Here is a 17,927-nt window from a genome sequence, read left to right as displayed (position 1 = left end):
TTGTTCTCACTCCTCCTGAAGCATGCCTTTGGATCTTCAACAGAGGGCATCTTGTTGCACACAAGATCTGATGGGAAACTGTTTAATCTTGCAAGGCTGAAAGCTAAATCTAAGGTGTGGGAAGTCCTCATCAGAGATATGCTGTTTGCAGATGACGCTGCTGTAGTGTCACTCACAGAAGACCAGCTTCAGAAACTGCTGGATCAGTTCTCCAAAGCACGCAAGGACTTCGGGCTTTCCATCAGCCTAAAGAAGACAAACGTAGCTGCTCAGGACGTTGCTGAACCTCCATCGATCAGCACTGACAACTATACGTTAGAGGTCGTCCATGAGTTCGTTTACCTCGGGTCCACTATCACTGACACCCTGTCAATGGAGACTAAGCTAAATAGGAGGATCAAAAAAGCAGCCACAACTCCGTCCAGACTCAGTGAGAGAGTGTGGAATAACATCAAGTTGTACACGCACACCAAAATGCAAGTCTACAGAGCCTGCATCCTCAGCACTCTCCTTTACGGCAGCGAGTCTTGGACCCTGTATGCCCTCCAGGAAAAGAGGCTGAGCATCTTCCACTTGCGCTGCCTCAGGCGCATCCTTGGAATATCATGGAAGAACAGTGTGTCCAACACCGCCATCCTTGAGCAAGCTGGAATTCCAACCATGCACACCCTCCTCAGGCGGTGGCGGCTCCACTGGCTTGGCCATGTCCACAGGATGAATGATGGAAGGATCCCAAAAGACATCCTGTATGGCGAGCTAGGCTCTGGCAAAAGACCTCCCGGACGCCCCCTGTTGCTCTACAAAGATGTTTGCAAGAGGGACCTCAGGGAGGTAGACATCGAGCCGGGCAGCTGGGAGGAGCTGGCAGACGATCGCAGCAAATGGAGGCAGAAACTACACAAGGGCCTTCAGAAGGGTGAGATGAGGATCAGACAGCTAGCAGAGGAGAAGCGAGCCCAGAGGAAGCACAGTAATGACCTGCCAGACACCCATTACACATGCAACAGATGCAGCAAAGACTGTCACTCTCGTGTGGGCCTTCACACAGTCAACACTGCAAATGTTGATCCCAAATGGAACTATGAAGGGCGCGATCCATAGTCTACGTAGACTGAAGGATGCTACTAAGCTAAACTAAGCTAACTAAAATCTGGCATACTGGGGTTGCTGGATAATCAAATATGCAGCATATTGGAGCAGGGGCGCTCCACCAGCCCCACTGCCACCACCACCAGCCAGGCTGCTGCTGTCACTGCTAGTCAAACAGATGGCTTCATTCCACCAGCTCCAGCCAGGTGGCAACCTGCAGAGCAGGTGCTGGTTAACTGAGCATGCCTCTTTATCCAAACTCTGGATAACCCAGCTTTTACTGTACTACACTAGATGGACAGTTAGTCTCTTCCTGTCTTCCAGTGTAAACTGGATAATATTTTCACAGTGCTTTGAAGATGTAAGGTGCTAGATCAGTGTTGAGTAATATTATATTGGGTGAGGGTATTCATGCAACTTGTTTGAAGAAATGTGTTCTTAACTGAGTGCCCCAGATCATAGCTTGAATGACAGTTGGGTGGTAAAGCCCATGGAGTCAAGAATATATTCCAATATGGTTTTGACTTGTGAATCTTAGTGGGACATTTGCACATGTGGAAAAAGATGAAATTACACCTTAATAGTAATAGGTGAAGAATCTGCACTGAAGGAAGGCTGTCTGATTTTTTTAAATTTTGCACAGGACATGCTTACCTTCCTTTACAAAGAGGGACCTTTCACCAGAGGTATTTTCAGACGCTCAGCAAATGCGAAATCCTGCCGAGAGCTCAAGGAGAAGCTTAATTTAGGAGCTGATGTGCACTTAGCATGTGAATCCATATTTGTGACAGCCTCAGTGTTCAAGGTATGCAAAGCTCCTTATTCATGTCCCCTTGAGGGCAGGCGTGGGAGGACGGATATGACAACCAGCTTGTTTTCTGCAGTAGGAGTTAATTTTTAAAAAATTAACTCTGATCTCATTTAGAACATGATCCACCGAGTATTCTAGCTCTCAGGATTGGGCCCTTATTCTGCAAAAATGCTAGAAATTACAACATTCTGAGGGTATTGTGACCCAAAATATTCAGGTTCATGTCTCCATGGATTGTCTTGTATAAGCACTAGTATGGTAAAAAAATATTGTTTCATGCAAAATCCACAACCCTGTATCAGCCTATTTTTGTATACATCTCAAATATGGGCAGGCATGGTTTCCCTGTTACTTTATTACCCTTCAAGTATTTATATACCGAAGAGGCTTGAAATTGCCATTGAGATATGTCCAAGTAGTTTGTCCAGTAGGATTTTCTTTACAGAGAATGCTATTCCTCTTGCTGCTGTTTCTAATACCTGTGAGCTGTTGCCTCCTATCATGTTGCAGTGGTCTGCCCTCTAGTGGTTGGAGGCCTTAAAATGTGGTGTAGTTGTCACTGACCATAAATGGAAATTCTCCATTAGCTCAGGAGATCTTGAACAATCCAAGGAATGAAGTGAGGTTCCTGCCTTGGACTAGAGTTTGCACAGAATCAGGTTCCTCCTTGTACTGTTCTGTTGATGTTAATATTCACTGGAAAAGAGAGACATTCTCTGGATAGCATATAGACGTGAAGAATAACACACCTATTCTTTATAGAGAAATCAGATATGATTGTGGGAAACAGCATGTACTGGCTTTGGAGCATAGAGAAGGGAAGAAAATAAGACCTGGATGTGGAATAACGTCTGTGTTAGTAGAGCTGGTTAAAGAATATCAAATTCAGTCTGTTCTTTGGCAGTACTGTTGCAGTCGCAAACTGAAAGCAAAAATAATTAGTACATAAACACCAGTGTTCACCCTAGCTTTTTCCCATTCGTGGGCATAATAAATTTTATTGTGTGCACTGAAGCATATGTGGATGAGCACCACCAGTAGGAATACATGGTGCCAGCTGCAAGTGCTGTGGGAGCTCTGCTAATCAGCTGAGTGGTGCCTGAATCTCTCTTGGTGGCTGCCTAAGTGCTCAGCTTACAGGGAAGTGATAAACTCAGGGTAATAGGGGCCTAATTTGGAACCACTGACACCAGTGGAATTTTTACTAAGCATTTCAATGGCTCAGAGTCGAGCCCCATAAGAAAGTTATTATAAAACTTATGGCTTATCTACACTAGAAATGTGTACTGCTTTAAATATACTGATACAGTCAAGGTAGCACAGCAGGTTGTGACTGTAGTTATGTCTGTATAAAGGTACTTTATACAAGGGTGGCTATCCTCTTACGAGAAGGGGAATCGCTGTATCAGTATAAGTTGGCTTTATGATGGTATAGTAACACTAAGACATTTCATGTTATAGCTATTTTGGTTAAAAGTTACCATCCCCTAGCCAGCAGAGATTCACCAGTAAATCTTTTAAGCACAGACCAGGTAGAAAAACAGCTGTGCTTTTGCAGTCGTCGCTTCATTTGGAGTGCAGCAAGGGTGTGCTCTTTGCTTAGCCAGATCCGTGACAAGCACTGTAAACTTCTCTGGGATAAAAGGGGATTGAAGCTTAATCAGATGATTAGCAAACCACAGGCGCCTTATAGTATCCAAATAACTGGACCCTGAGCTAATTCTCTGTTGCTGTGAAAAAAGGTAAAGCATCAAAAATACATCCTGCTTGTCAGAAAAGGTTCAGGAGAAAGTATCAAAATATTCACCCTAGACATAATTCAATTTTTTTTCTTAATGTTGAGGCTCAGCAGCTCCATGGAATAAAATGCACACTAGCTAGCCAGTGCTATCCCACTGGTGCATTCTCTCAGATCTGTATAGCTTAGCTTTCCCCCTCACCCACACTGCTCATTTCCATATTTTTGTTGCTTCTCTCTTGGCATAAGGATTTTCTTCGGAACATTCCAGGAAGCATTTTTTCATCCCAGCTCTGTGATAAATGGGTCTCTGTAATGGATCAAGGGAACCATGAAGAGAAGATAAAAGGCATCCAAAGGTAGAGTTCCTTCTACTGTCTGTGTGGATTCCAGAAAGTTAAATCCTGCAAATTAGACGCTTTACAGGCCCCAGTTAAGGAAAGCATTTATGTCTATCCTTAAGTTGCCTGCCTGCCTCCCCCAGTTCAGGAAAGAACATGAGCATATGCTCAAGTCCCGTTGACGTAAATTGGACTTAAGAACATACTGTGTGTTAGCACTTCAGCACGTGCTTTTCCTTTATAGGGGTGCTTTCCTAAATCATGTTCTCAGAACCTACGTGCCTGCTGTGGGAACACATGCTAGAAAGCAGATTTCCATCATTTCCTCTTCTCACCAAAACCACAGGAGACTGTTTGTTTGTTTGTAAATATTCTGTCAAAGACCAAGGCTTCTGCCTGCCACCACTAAATAGATTGAGTTTGTTTTGGGCGATGTAGGGGGTTGGCAATAAGGGGTGCAGCACCGTTCAACTCCTCTTTTTTGATTTTTAGCATTCATTTCAAACTTCAGAGTCTGTTCTGAAGCTGGGATTGTGCCATGATGAAATATTGCAGTATGGCAATGGTGGAACACCCAATGCTGAAGACATTAAAATTAAGCAGGGCAAAGCACTAGGGTATGTGTCTTAGGGAGAACATGTGGCGTGCAGGCAGGAGGCACTGTGATCTGTTAAAGGGAACCCTGCCAATTTACATCAACAACTGGGTATCCAAAGCAAATGACTGAATTTTGCAACTGAGTGAACCAGTGAGTTGACAGCCCAATTGAACAAAAATACAAATAAAGGCTAAAAATTGTACTTGATGCACTTGTGGCAGTGCAGTTTTAATTGGTTCTTAGACTAGTGCACAGTCTATCAGCAACTATTCTAAACTTCACCACATTAGAGGAACACCCTGAGGTTTGAGTAATGAGAGTTCACTGCGATACCTGCTGGGTCTTTTCTGAGGAGGTACTTTCCTGTTCTAACTGTAGTATCCAGAGGCACTCAGACCTCACATGAGGGTGAGTGAAGTGTCTGCTCTACAGCCTTGGCTGAGAGTCAGCTGGCCTGTAGCCCCTATGGTTGCAGGTTCAATCCTTGGTGCCAGCAACCTGGGTTTGTCAGTATTACATAACCACTAATCCATATTCCTGCCCTCTGATTTGTTTGTAATGGCATCAGATGCTAACACTCGTGCATGTCTAGGGGAGTGCTTTCTTAAAGGTTCATAAATGGCTTTTTATGGCTTTTCTTTTCAGGCTAATAGAGCAGCTCCCCAGAGCCAATGTTGTTCTTTTACGTTATCTCTTTGGAGTACTTCACAGTATAGAAAAGCAATCTGAAAACAACCAGATGACTGCCTTTAATCTTGCTGTGTGCATTGCACCCAGTATGCTGTGGCCTCCTGCTCCCTCGAGCCCTGAAACAGAAAGCGAATTCACAAAAAAGGTGAGTGAAGCCGCAGTTTGCTAAGGAATTTCTGTGTTCAGAAAAGTGATAATGAGGAGCTCCTCCACACAGCAGTGTGTCTCCTCCTGTCCACAGCTCTCTACAAATATTTAAATGAGTCATCCTCACTCTGACCCTGAGACAAAGGGAGTGAGATCATAAACTTCCAGTACACTTTAATCACTTCCTCCTAGAGGTGCTGTTTAATTAAGCTGGTCTTTGAACAGTTTTCACTATATAATCATTGAAAGGAAGGGTTGGAAGGGACTGAGGAAAAGTGATCATGCCCAGCCCCCTGGACTAAAGGAGAACCAAGTAAAACTGTACAAACATCAGTGTGGATGGAAGCCAGTAGTCAGTCAGTTGGCTTAGGGCCTCAGAGACCAACGGCTCCAAGGAGAAGATTGTAAGTGGCAGTTAGGAATTGTAAGTGGCAGTTAGGAAGAAGCAGAAGGGGGATCCATGCATCATCAATCTCGCCAACTTCCTCCTTTGCAAGAAAGCGCCGCTGAAGGAGCGGCGGATCTACAACCATTTGGATAGTGTTGATAAAGGCAACAGTATGGATGAACCTAACCAGAAGGATGCAAACACCGAGGCCATTTCTACACAGGCCACTTCCTTCAGAAGTGGCATGCTAATACACAGAGCAAAAGATGCTAACGAGGTGTGGATGAAAATTCCCTGTTCCTCATTAGCATAATGCCACGTGATTTGGAGTCCGGAAGACCGTTCTTCTGGACTCCAAAATGCGGTGTAGAAGCGTAGCCCCAGGGAGGAGGGGGGCTTCCAGAGGCCCCTTCTTTCCAAATTTTTTTAAGAAGAAGGGGTCTCCGGAAGAAGGACTTCCTTCCAGAAGCTACACGGCATTTTGGAGTCTGGAAGAACGGTCTTCCAGACTGCAAATCATATGACGTTATGCTAAGGAGGCATGGGGAATTTGCATCCATGCCTCACTAGCATCTTTCACTCCGTGTATTAGCATGCCACTTCCTTCGGAAGTGGCCTATGTAGAAAAGGCCAGAGAGTTTTAAATACTAGTTTGTAAATCCGTCCACTGTAGGTTCGTTTCCAGCAGAGGGGGAAGAGGGGTGCAGATGCAGCGACTCTTATGGTAACATTGGAAGATTTTGCTTAAAGGTAAAAGAAATTTCATCTGCTGGAAGCTGATTCATCCTTATGACACTACCCTAGTCCTTGAAGCGTGTGTCCCTGAAGGGCTGGCTGTGTTTTTAGGGCTCGAATGTGGTGATCTGCTAGGGGTTGACATGTCATAAAGGCAGGGGAGTTCCTAGCCCCTGGGAGGAGCAAGTGCCACCCCATTTCCCTCCATTTATGCCTTGTCTTCTCAATGTGATTACCCACCATCACCTGCCAGTTTCCTACCCTTCCTTTTATCTGTGCTCCAACTTGGGAGATGCTGATGCCATTGGAAAGCCAGGCAATGCATCGGAAGAACTGGTGTGGAAATGATTGCATGTCAGACCCCAGGAGCTCAGCTGGGAGCATGAGGACTGCAGGGATGGTGTGAGTAGTGATTTAGTTTTTAGTGAAGGGGACTATGGTTAGAAGTTCAGTCTTAACAGATGGGAAAACAGGAACTACAGTGAGAGAGGCTTCAATGGTAGTGAGGGGGAAAATTCCAAAGGAGTTGAGGGTGTACTAGAGTGTTTGCCCTCTGTCTCTTTTGAAAGATTATCTTCTGGAAGATCTTCTTTTGAAAGAGCACGTCCACACACAAAAAAGTGGATCAAAAGAGTGATCTGCTCTTTCAAAAGAACAGGCCAGGGATCGAAAAATCTGGCACCATGAGGACATCTTTCACACAAATGGCCCCTGGAGCATCTACACACACTTTGTTCCAAAAGAATCTTTTCCAAAAAGGTGCTGCTCCTCATTTGGGAGGGGAAGAGGGCCCCTGGAAGGAGTGTCGCGTTCTTTATAAAGGAATTTGAAAGAGCGCATTTTGTGTGTGGACATTCCACTTGCTCTTTCGGAAAAGGGCCTGATTTTTCCAAAAGGACTTGCTAGTGTAGATGTGGCCTTACAGTACAGAGCCCCTTAGTGCTCTAATGTTTAAAATGAGCACAGGAAGAGCAAGGGTTTGTTTCACAATGAGAGGTATCTACATGGGGCCATGATCTCTTATAGACTTGGCTGTTCCTTTATTGTTCTCTTAGCAGTTGTATTGGGACCAATGGCTGAAGGTTGAAATGAGACAAATTCAGACTGGAAATGAAACTCAACCATTTTAGCAGTGAAAGCAATCAGCCATTGGAACAACTTACCACAGGCTGGTGGAGCCTACGTCACTGTCACTTTCTAAATCAAGGTTGGCTGTTTTTCCAAAGGGTGTACCTTAGCTCAGACAGGAAGTATTTGGGGCAAGTCCTATAACCAGTGTTTGCATAGAAGGATAGATCTGGATACTCCTAGTGATTCCTCTGGCCTTAAAATCTCTAAACCGTGTCACTAGGAGCTACCCATCTAGACCTGCTTTGGACAAATCAAAACCTGCAAAATTAATGTGTGCTAGGTAAATCCAAAGCTGGAGCACCATATGCATCATCACCAGAGAGCCTATAAGATATTTAGGAGCATCCTTTCCACATAGGATTGGCTGTATTGTGTTGTTGATCTATATTTCTCTCAGTCAATAGTTCAGTCTGTATAGAGATTACATTATCATTGATTTGTTGCAGGTTTCTATTCTGGTCCAGTTTCTAATTGAAAATTGCTGCAGGATTTTTGGAGAGGAAATTTCCTCCCTCTTTGGGGACATACTGATGCCATGTGACAACAGAGAGGATGGCTCAGGTAACATATGTTTAATTCATATTAGCTAAACCCAGCCAGTCAGAAGATTCCATACAGGAAGGTGGTTGTTTTCCATTCATGTAATCTGTGCATCCAAAATATTCAAATGTACCCAAATATTCAAATATGGAGATCAACATGCCCTCTCCCTTCGTGATGGTGATAGCCATATGATTTTATCATGCACCATATACTGTCTCATTCACTCTTTTCTGTCTGTTTGTCTTGGTCTACAAAACTCACTTTGGGACAACTATATTACTTATGAGTGGCAAATTCCTTGTGATTCTCTTTAGTTTAGTGTAGCTAAATTCTCCTTCCATTACATCACCTTAAATCAAAGGGCTTGAGTCTGCTTGCTATGCTGTAATTGAAACTAGAACGTCTCAGAAATATTGGATGTAAACCTTCTAATTTATTGAGCACAATGAAAAGTACACCCAGGTTTCTTCGCTTATCAGAACAATTGAACGGAGTGTTCAGAACATTATTAATTTAATAGTCCATGTTCTATTATCTATAGGCTGATTGCTAGGAAGAATCCATAAATCCATCCCTATTCAGCACAGCACTTCAGTATGCATTGGGGCCTAACAACATTAATTTCTACTCCATTTTAAAACAATAATTTTAGAAGAATTCTAAACTTTTCCCTTTTGGCCAATTGTCAGTTATAGGGCATTATAACTTTCCAAGGACAAATGATTACTGAAGAGAGCGAATACTTTTAAAACAGAATGTTTAACTGTGTCTTCAATGTTGTTTGATCATGAACATGCTAATGCTGCTTTCTCATCTTGCAGATCTCTCCTCCTTTCATCTTAATGATTCTTCCTATGACAGTTTGGAAAACGAGCTGAATGATGATGTTAACTCTTCATTTAGTGACTTGGTCAAAAAACGAGGTCAAGATAACCGAAGCCAGGACTCAGTTTTGACTCTGAGTGATTGTGATTTGGACCATCCTGAAGTAGAAGAAGTTAAAATTCAGCTGCCACCCAAATCAAAACCGGTACGAATTTCTGCTGGATCACATCACAAATCTGCATTGCAAGGTCACTCTGAGAATGAGTCTGTTTGCTCCGGTACATCTGGCCATTTATCAGTAATGAGAACAGATACTCTCAAGAGCTTGAGAAGACAGAGACGCTGCTCAGAGCCCACGATTGGTGGTCTTGCCTCTAAGTCCAGCCACCTCAGTGGGGATCATGAGATGGCAGTACGTAAAGCCAGCTGCGATGCAGTGCTGTCACATGTAGACGAAGACTGTCTCAAGCAGCTTCATTCGTTACAGGTGGAAGGGCAAAAACTTATTAACCAGAGTTTGATGATGGGGATTGATGTGGGTAAGAGTGCCTCTGTAGGTCAAAATAGTGAAAAGAAGGACTTGTCCACTTGCCTCCTACCACCACCCCCACTGAGATTAAATATTTGCTCAAGAACTAGCTGTTCTAGTTTATCTTCTCCTGGAACATCACCCTCTGGGTCTTCGCTGAGTTCCTTGGACAGTGCTTTTTCTCAGTTTTCAGACTATGCAGTATTTACTCCAACTGAGACCTCGTCTCCCTTGGATTATGCTTTTCAAACTCAAAAGAAACATGGAGAGCTCTCTCCTGAATTTAACCCTTTCTCTGGAGTACACCCGGTCCCTGGTCTGAGTTCTTTTCCTAATCAAACCAGCAACAGCTCCATTTGTGTTAGAAAAGAGAGTCAAAAAACTCTTCATCCCAGTACATGGCTAAAGAATGGAGCCTCCACAATGAAAAATTGGACTCTCCGAAAAAAAGAGAGAACGTCCAAGCAAGAGGATAAAAGGAAGAGTGCTGTTAAAATAACTTTGGAACCACAAATGGATTCTTCAGATGCATTAGAAGACAACTTATGTGAAGAACAGTCGCAAGTTTTAAAATCGCTTATGTCAGCAGGAGGAATTAATGCTGCAGAAATGGTTCAGGAGGGCAATTTTTCGTCGTCTTGGGGTGGTGGGCAGCTCTGCAGCTCTCCACTTTGTCCAGGGGAAGTCAAAGACAAGAGACTAAAGGCCTTGGGGCTGTTGGTTGAGCAAAGTAAGGAGGAGGAAGAGGAGGAGGAGGCAAACTCTCCATTTGTTCAGTCGTGTAATAGACAACTGTCCAACGCTTTCACTCAGTGCACAAATCCAAGTGCCGAGCATGCTCCTGAGCCAGATGATGTCGTCGGTTCTGGACATGAACTTTTCATCAAGGACCACTTAAGTAAGACTGTGGTTTCCACAGACTTAGGAGGCCAGCAAGTAAAAGACTCCAAGAACAATAAATCCTTCCCAAGCACTGAATCAAAAAATATTGATAATGAGTCCAAAAGGGGCTTCTCTCCCTCTCCAGAATCCACAAAGGTGGTTGATGACTGTTTGTTTAAACCTGATGTTAATAAATGCCTTCAGAAATCAGAGGAAGCGACCAGGGCTAGGGCCCAAAATAGAAAGGAATGGCCAAATGAGCCTTGCGGTGATCCCAAGTTTGAAGAGCTTGACCAAAGGTTTTTTGCCGAGGAATCATACGTTTAAAGTCACCTCCTTTGGGACTAATGTCAGATCTACTTAGGGTTTAATATCCCAAGAGATGAACTTCTTACTGGCGGAGGGGCTGCAGAACTCATCCTCTCATTATGAGAATTATCCAAGTAACTTCCCCATATACAGAGATTGAGATTAATTAGCTGCCTAGAATCTGGGACGGTCCCAGGAAATAATTGAGAAGCACTCATTTCCAACACACTAGTGAGTGTAGTAGTGTATTTGACATAGAGTGACCACTCGTGTTAAGCCATGTAGATGTAAGTCCGTGTCCCCTATGGTTTTGATGTAGCTCAGCATAGATTCCATAACTGTGGTATTCTACTACTGTTTTGAAACTATGATGGTTATTACTTTCATCGTCCTCCAAGAAAGAAGTGTGGTGCTTTGTATGTTAACAAGGTAATTGTCCAATAGTTCCAGTCCTCTCGGTCTTGCAGCAAAAGATGAACATTATGTTAAATGCTGATGCTTGTAACTAACAACTCCCAACTCTGTGTGTTTCGTTTATTGTGCTCCATTGGGTGTTATTTTTAAGTTGTGTATAGCTTATTAATATTGCTATAAAATGGCATATATTATTGCAAGCAGAACACATGTAATTTTATTATGCGCCATCTAAATCGTCTTATAATATATTAAAAGTAATGCATTATCTAAAATGCTTTGAGTTTGTATAATATATCTTGATAAATTTTGCTATTATCTATGGTCTGAAATAAATGTGTATTTTTGTACTTGCAGAAACTGCTGCTAACTTTACAAATTTCATTGTTTTTGTTGTTACGGCACTGGATATTGGTGTATGCATTCAATGCTGTATATTAAATAAAATCCATTCTGTCAAAGTCAACCGCAACAATTTTCTAAATAACCCTTCCATCCTCTGGCTTAAAAGTCACACATTTCTTTACCAATGTCAACAGTGCTACTTACAAACTTACTTTGTTTTCCCTTGTTTTCTCCTCCAAATTTTGACCTTTGATTCTGTCTCAAATGCTTTGTTTTTTGTTCCCTTGAAAGAGATGGTACATTTCAGTTTTGGTAATAAAGAACTAGCTACAGTGTGAATACAATTCAGTAGAGCTTTCAGGGTCCATTCTGTGGATTCTTGCCTAATTATATCAATGAGAATTTTGCATGGGAAAGGATTGCAAGATTTAGGGCAGGTCCACACTAGGGGCACTGACCAATCTAAACTGCAATTTGAGTTACATTAGTAGCTTAGCTTAAAGCGATACAGTTTATATGTGCTTACCACAGGGTCCACATCACATGGGATTGAAAGAAAAAATACCCCTCCTGTTAATACCCCTTACTCTTCTCATTTTAGTGGAGTACTACTGTCAAAGGCTGCGTCTACGCTACAAGCTAAAATCGGGAGAGTGGTTGGCTGTCGATGTATCATGTCTAGTATAGATGGGTTACTGCCCCATCAATCCAGCCCATAGTGAAAACGTGCCCTTAGCCTTTACTTTCTATGCAGTGCTAAGCATGTAAAGTGCATCTCATATATATTAGGAAACCTTACCACTGGATAATAATAGTTAAAGAATAATTCCTCTTTTCCTTCCATTGTTCCTTAAGAGTCATCTCAAGGATAAATTGGGTGCTTTTCCAGCTGAGCTCTAAAATGAGATGAAAAATTGAGGATAGGGACAAGCAAAAAGATGTTTTCAGATAACGTTGCCTGCAGTCTTGTAACCATGTTGGTCCTAAGATATTTCAGATAATAGAAGTTTAACCTAATAATAGATCCTCTGACTAGTGGCAAAGTTCCCAGAAGCGGGGCAGAGAGGTCCATGCTATTGGAGCAACATTCCCTTTTTAAAAATGGCTTTCACCCACTTCAGATAATATTGATCAGGATAATAATTCAAACTGTGTTGTATTCAGTCACACTGGGGCAAATTTCCAAAAGCACCAATGGGACTTAGGTGCTTATGTCTCTGAGTTGTTTCTGAAAACATTGCCCATTATCTAATGCCACAAACTGCTGCAAAAAGCAGCCCTTGGAAGCTCAGCACTAGGCAGAACCAGCAGTCTGTCTGCATGTCTATCAGCCAGAATGACTAAATATGTTTAGGAATGTCTCTTCCTTTGCAAATATCTGCTCTGAGGCTTACCATTTTGAGACCTCATCTTGCAACTAGTTTATTCCTCTCATTGTCCTGAATCTCCAGAGACCCACTGAAACCACCAAGATTGTATTTGCAGGTGGGATCCAGCTCTTAATTACCATCTGTTCTTGCCTCTTCTTCTTTATAGCTAGTTATTTAATTAGAGATATAATGCACAAAAATCTAACCTTTAACAACCATCTCCTTCACAAAGTAAATTTCTCTGTGTATTTATGGTGGGTCTTCATATTTAACAGCACTGTTGTCCCGCTCCCTTTCTAAAAGAAAATAAAGGCTTGAGGCTGTTTTTTAAATGACAGAAGGAGTCATCTGCTTTCCTTTTCAAAGCTGGTGAAATTGTATTTCCTGCACTTTTAAATTCAAATAGAAAACACTGATTCATTGCACCTATAATAATGGTTAATAAAAATGGTCTCTGCAACATGAGCATTTTGTCTTACCAGTCACACATGGCAGTAACCTCCCCCTGCTGGTCTAAAGTCAAGTACATTCAGTGCTGCCTGGATGTGAAAGAGATTGCAGCTTTACTCTTGAGTTACATGGCACAGCATAGTGTTTTCAGGGTTAGAAACACAGTCCCCAAGCTGGATGTTGGATCAGTTCAGGATGAAATGTACTGTGAACTGTCAAAGGTATATACTTGGACAGCTCCACCCCCAACATGACCAGGAAACTTGATTGCAGTGGGGCTGAGAGCCACCATGGGCCCTGGGGCAAGATAGGAAGGGGCCTGGCCCTATGCTCTAGAAGAGGCAGGGCCAAGGGTGAGGGGGCAGTGCATTGGGCAGTCAGCCCCATATGCCAGCCAGACCACAACACTCCCCCAGCCCACTAGCTCACAGCTGCAATTCAAAGAGGCCCAGAGCTCCACCTATCACTGCTAAAATAGCCGTGGCAGCAGCCCAGAACTCTGGACCCCTTTGAAATGTCAGGCCTGGGGGCAAGTGCCCCCTTTGCCATCTCCTGACGATGGAGCTGCTTGATTTGAAGCCACAAGATTCTGGACAGCTTTAAGTTACAGAGGGAGTGGGTACCTTGAGAAGTTCTTTCTCCCACTGGGTGTGCTGCCATCCGATGGCCTGTGACACAGATGTCAGCTGATTGTCTTTTGCATCCCACAACCACTTCTATAAATCCTAGCCTGGGTTTTATCAGCCTCTTGCCCCATTATAAGTTGAACCGAGCATCCATCCATCCCGTGGTTATACGGTATGTCCGTAGGCTAGGTTTCTGTGGGTCTGACTGATCGCCTGTGTAAGAGGGGCAGAAAGATTTTTTTTCTTATGTAGGGGCCAAGTGTGTTGGGGCTTAGTGATTTTTTTCATCTTCCTCATACCATCTGGGAGAGACAGCTAGGTTACATGGGGATGGGACTTTACTGTGAGGAATTGTGTGAATGTTAGTTCATCACAACTTGTGTCCAGTGTGGGTTTAAAAGCTGAAGGTCTGATGACCAGAAAGTAAGAAATGTGGAATTTTGTTAGACCCCACGTCTGTGGAAAAAGGAAGACCTGGGCTGTGTCTACACTACCTCCCTATTTCGAAGGGAGGATGTTAAGTAGGGTGTTGGAAGTTTATTAAAGAAGTACTGCACTGCATATGCAGCATTTTATAAAGCAAATTCCCAGCCCCCCCCACTTCCACGGCAACTTCAAAGTGCCGGCTCATGTCTAACCACGGCTCACCCGCTGGTACTTCGAAGTTACTCTTCAAAATTTTGAGGAGTAAAGGGACTGCGAAGTACCCCAGGCACTTCCAGGTACCAGCAAGTGGGCCGGGGCTAGACACGAGCCAGCACTTCGAAGTTTAACACTTCAAAGTTGCCGCGGTGGGGGGATTTGCTTACTGAAGTGCTGCATATGCACCACAGCACTTCATTAGTAAACTTCCAACACCCTAATTACCATCCTCCCTTCCAAGTAGGAGGTAGTGTAGACAATCCCCTGAAGTCCTTTTTGGTACCTTCTATCCCTTTTGAAGGGGGCAGTAGAGAGGACTCAGCAGAACAAGGCAGTGAAGAGTCTGAGTCATGGGCTTGAGTGCAGGTTCCCTGTAATCCTCTATTAGATTCACAGCTAATGTCCTTTTCCAGTGTTACCAGTAAGCTGAGCACTTGGGAGGCCCCTGAGGAGAGAGCCAGGAGCTGTCCAGCTGATTAGCAGAGCACCCACAGCCACCCCCCAATGGGCAGGATGTGTTTCTATTGATGGTACTCAGTTGCATGTATTTGGTGCACATAACAAAATTTATGCTGCCCCAAAGACAAAATTAGCAGAAACACTGTTCCTCTCCCTTGCTAAAGTCTAATAAAGCTACCGTTTGCCATTTAAATCCATCCCTGTGTTGTCCTCACACACGGTCATTGTCCTGATCAATCCCAAAGGCCCTGGCTTTGGCTTTCAGGTACACTTTGCTCAGTAGGGACTGTGAAAAACACTCCCCCCACCCCAAAAACAACATAAGTTTTACAGACAAAAACAGTGGTGTGGACAGCACTGCCAGTAGGAGAGACTCTCCTGCTAACATTACCGCTGCTGCTCTTCAGCAGTTATCTGCTGGCAGGAGAGCTCCCTCCTGTTGACCCGGTGGATACACAGGAGACATTTACAGTAGCTGCAGCAGTAAAGCCGGGCTGCTGTAAGGTGCATCTTGGGTAGAGAGAGCTGTAGAAAAGCACTTACTGAAATGCGTAAATCTATTCCTCTTCTGGAATGCTTTTAAGCATGTGCCCAAGTGCTTTCCTGTGTTGCTGCTAAAACCAGGATTTATACAGTGCTTTACATCTTCAAATTGCTGTTCAAACATAACCCCTGAGAGGTGAGCACCTGATTAGCCCCATAGGCCATGTCTACACTAGCCCCCAAACTTCGAAATGGCCATGTAAATGGCCATTTCGAAGTTTACTAATGAAGCGCTGAAATACATATTCAGCGCCTCATTAGCATGCGGGCGGCCGCGGCACTTCGAAATTGATGCGGCTCGTCCTGACGGGGCTCCTTTTCGACAGGACCCCGCCTACTTCGAAGTTTCCTTATTCCCATCTGCTCAATGATCTGCAACTGCAGTTTCTGAGAGCTGGGGGATACAGTAATAACTGCAGGAGATGATGTAAATGCTGTGCAACACAAATTGGCAGTAAGGAATGCTTTAACATTTGGCAGATGTCAGGTTTCAAATGAATTACACTGTCTCTGTGTGTGTGTGTGCGTGTGTGTGTGTGTGCGCGCGCATGCGCCCCTTTTGCTATTTTTTTAAAACTTCCATGTCATGTTTGTTCAGTTTACTAATGAAAACAAATGTGTCCACGCTCAGCCCTTTGGGGTCAACGTGCAAGAGCTAATAAGGAATCAACTTGTCAGCCGTCTGCCTGACACAGACATATGCTCATCCCCCAGTGCTCGCATTGCTAATGACGGATGCATGAAACTGAAGCAAAATTGTCAGAAGCCTTAGCCCTGAGAGCCACAAACTGCTTCAGTTAATAAGCAGCGCCAATATGACATGAATGGGGTCATCATGGAAATGTGTAACTGATCTGGGTAGATCAGAAAAGTGGCAGCTCTGAAATATCCACTCCTTAACAGGAACAAAAAAATACAGATCTATGGGTAATACCAAGAATCACCTGGGAAACACTCAAGAATAAGTCTTGCACCAGGTTTTGGGCCTATCCAGATCTTTCCTCAACACTCATAAAATCCTATGATCTTCAGCCACATGGTGAAGAAAGACCATGTCTTCATTTTCAGATTTTTCCAGGAAAAACATTGCCCTTTTCCACCGCTATTAGGCCATGACAGGGACATTACATCCTGTGTCATTACCCTGCAGAATGCTCTCCATGTCACACGAAGTTGTACAGCACTTCATGCATGCAAAAGATTTCTTAGCATACATGGGATTGGCTAATCTCTTTGTGGTAACATTTGAGTCACATGGAGCAGAGGGAGGTAAATCTTTGATTTGTGGGGCCCCCTAACTGTGTTGTTTCAGCTGGGAAGGCCCCTTCACTGTACTGCAGCACAGCCAAGGGTGGGGTGGAAGTATTTGAAGCTCCTGGACCCAGCTAGTTCTTGTGTGATGAAACAGCAAATACTCTCTCACAGCCATTGTGATATGTTTACAGTTCCACCAGCATACCCATGGTGAAGCATCACAGCTCATCTGTCACACAGGGAACCTTAGCTAAGCCAAGGTCACTTTGAGAAAACACTTAGGCCCACATCACATCTGGTCTCCAGCTGTGCAAGGTACTAAACCTGAAGAAAAGGCGGTGGGGGGAGGGAATGAGATATGAGGCGTGAAGGGCAAGCCACAAGTTGAGAGGCATTTCTTTGTGAGGCTGGTGAGGGATTAGAGTCGGGGTGTAGAGAAGAATTCATCAGATTCCACACAGCTGGTTATTATATTGGTTTTTGCAAAGCTGCCATCCAAGCCTGTAACTGTGTCCCCCCCCCCACGCCTCCACCGCCCACAGTTTCGCTGTGAGCCTCTGCTCACTCCACTGAATTATGTTACCTGCAGAGTTGGGTTGACTGTCTGTGGAGGGTTCCAGCTGTTTTAGTACCTGCCTGTTGCTTCTCTGAGGTTTTCCATTTTGCTGCGGGGCTGCAGCTGGGTCCTTCTGCTTGCTTGCTTTGCTGGGTTAAGATGGGAGCTCGGTCCTGTACCGATTGCTTCTCTTCGTCTACGAGGGCCAGGTCCCTTTGCTCATCATCTTCAGTTGCCATAGCTAATGTGCACCTGCAGCTTTATGTGTGTGGCGTTTGAGGCAAGACGACAACCCCAGCATTCATTCCTGGCTAGCAACATAGGAGAAGTCAGGCATCATGTGTCATGAAAGGGCCATTGGGGACCAAAATCTAGCAAAGGCAACATCCCTGAAGTCTGTAATAATCCAAACAGTGCTAAAGAAGCCAACGTGGATCCATAGAATCATAGACCAACAGAGTTGGAAGAAACCTAAACAAGCCATTGAGTCCAGCCCCCTGCTCTAAGCAGGA

General features: G+C 44.0%; 1 protein-coding gene across 1 annotated transcript in view; it reads left to right on the top strand.

Moving 5' to 3' along the window:
• Positions 1–11,841, top strand: part of ARHGAP20 (Rho GTPase activating protein 20) — a 109,863-nt gene extending 98,022 nt beyond the window's left edge. The window contains exons 11-15 of the mRNA XM_074982017.1: positions 1,733–1,894; positions 3,888–3,997; positions 5,223–5,412; positions 8,115–8,229; positions 9,033–11,841. Of these exons, the coding sequence (XP_074838118.1) occupies positions 1,733–1,894; positions 3,888–3,997; positions 5,223–5,412; positions 8,115–8,229; positions 9,033–10,774 (2,319 nt within the window). The 3' untranslated portion in view covers positions 10,775–11,841. The remainder of the gene's footprint in view (positions 1–1,732; positions 1,895–3,887; positions 3,998–5,222; positions 5,413–8,114; positions 8,230–9,032) is intronic.
• Positions 11,842–17,927: the final 6,086 nt, after the last annotated feature.

This window comes from Carettochelys insculpta, chromosome 1 (genome assembly GCF_033958435.1).
Source record: "Carettochelys insculpta isolate YL-2023 chromosome 1, ASM3395843v1, whole genome shotgun sequence".
In the NCBI taxonomy this organism is placed as follows: Eukaryota; Metazoa; Chordata; order Testudines; family Carettochelyidae; genus Carettochelys; species Carettochelys insculpta.
Note: the sequence above shows the minus strand (reverse complement) of the source record. Positions and strands in the feature narration are given on the sequence as shown.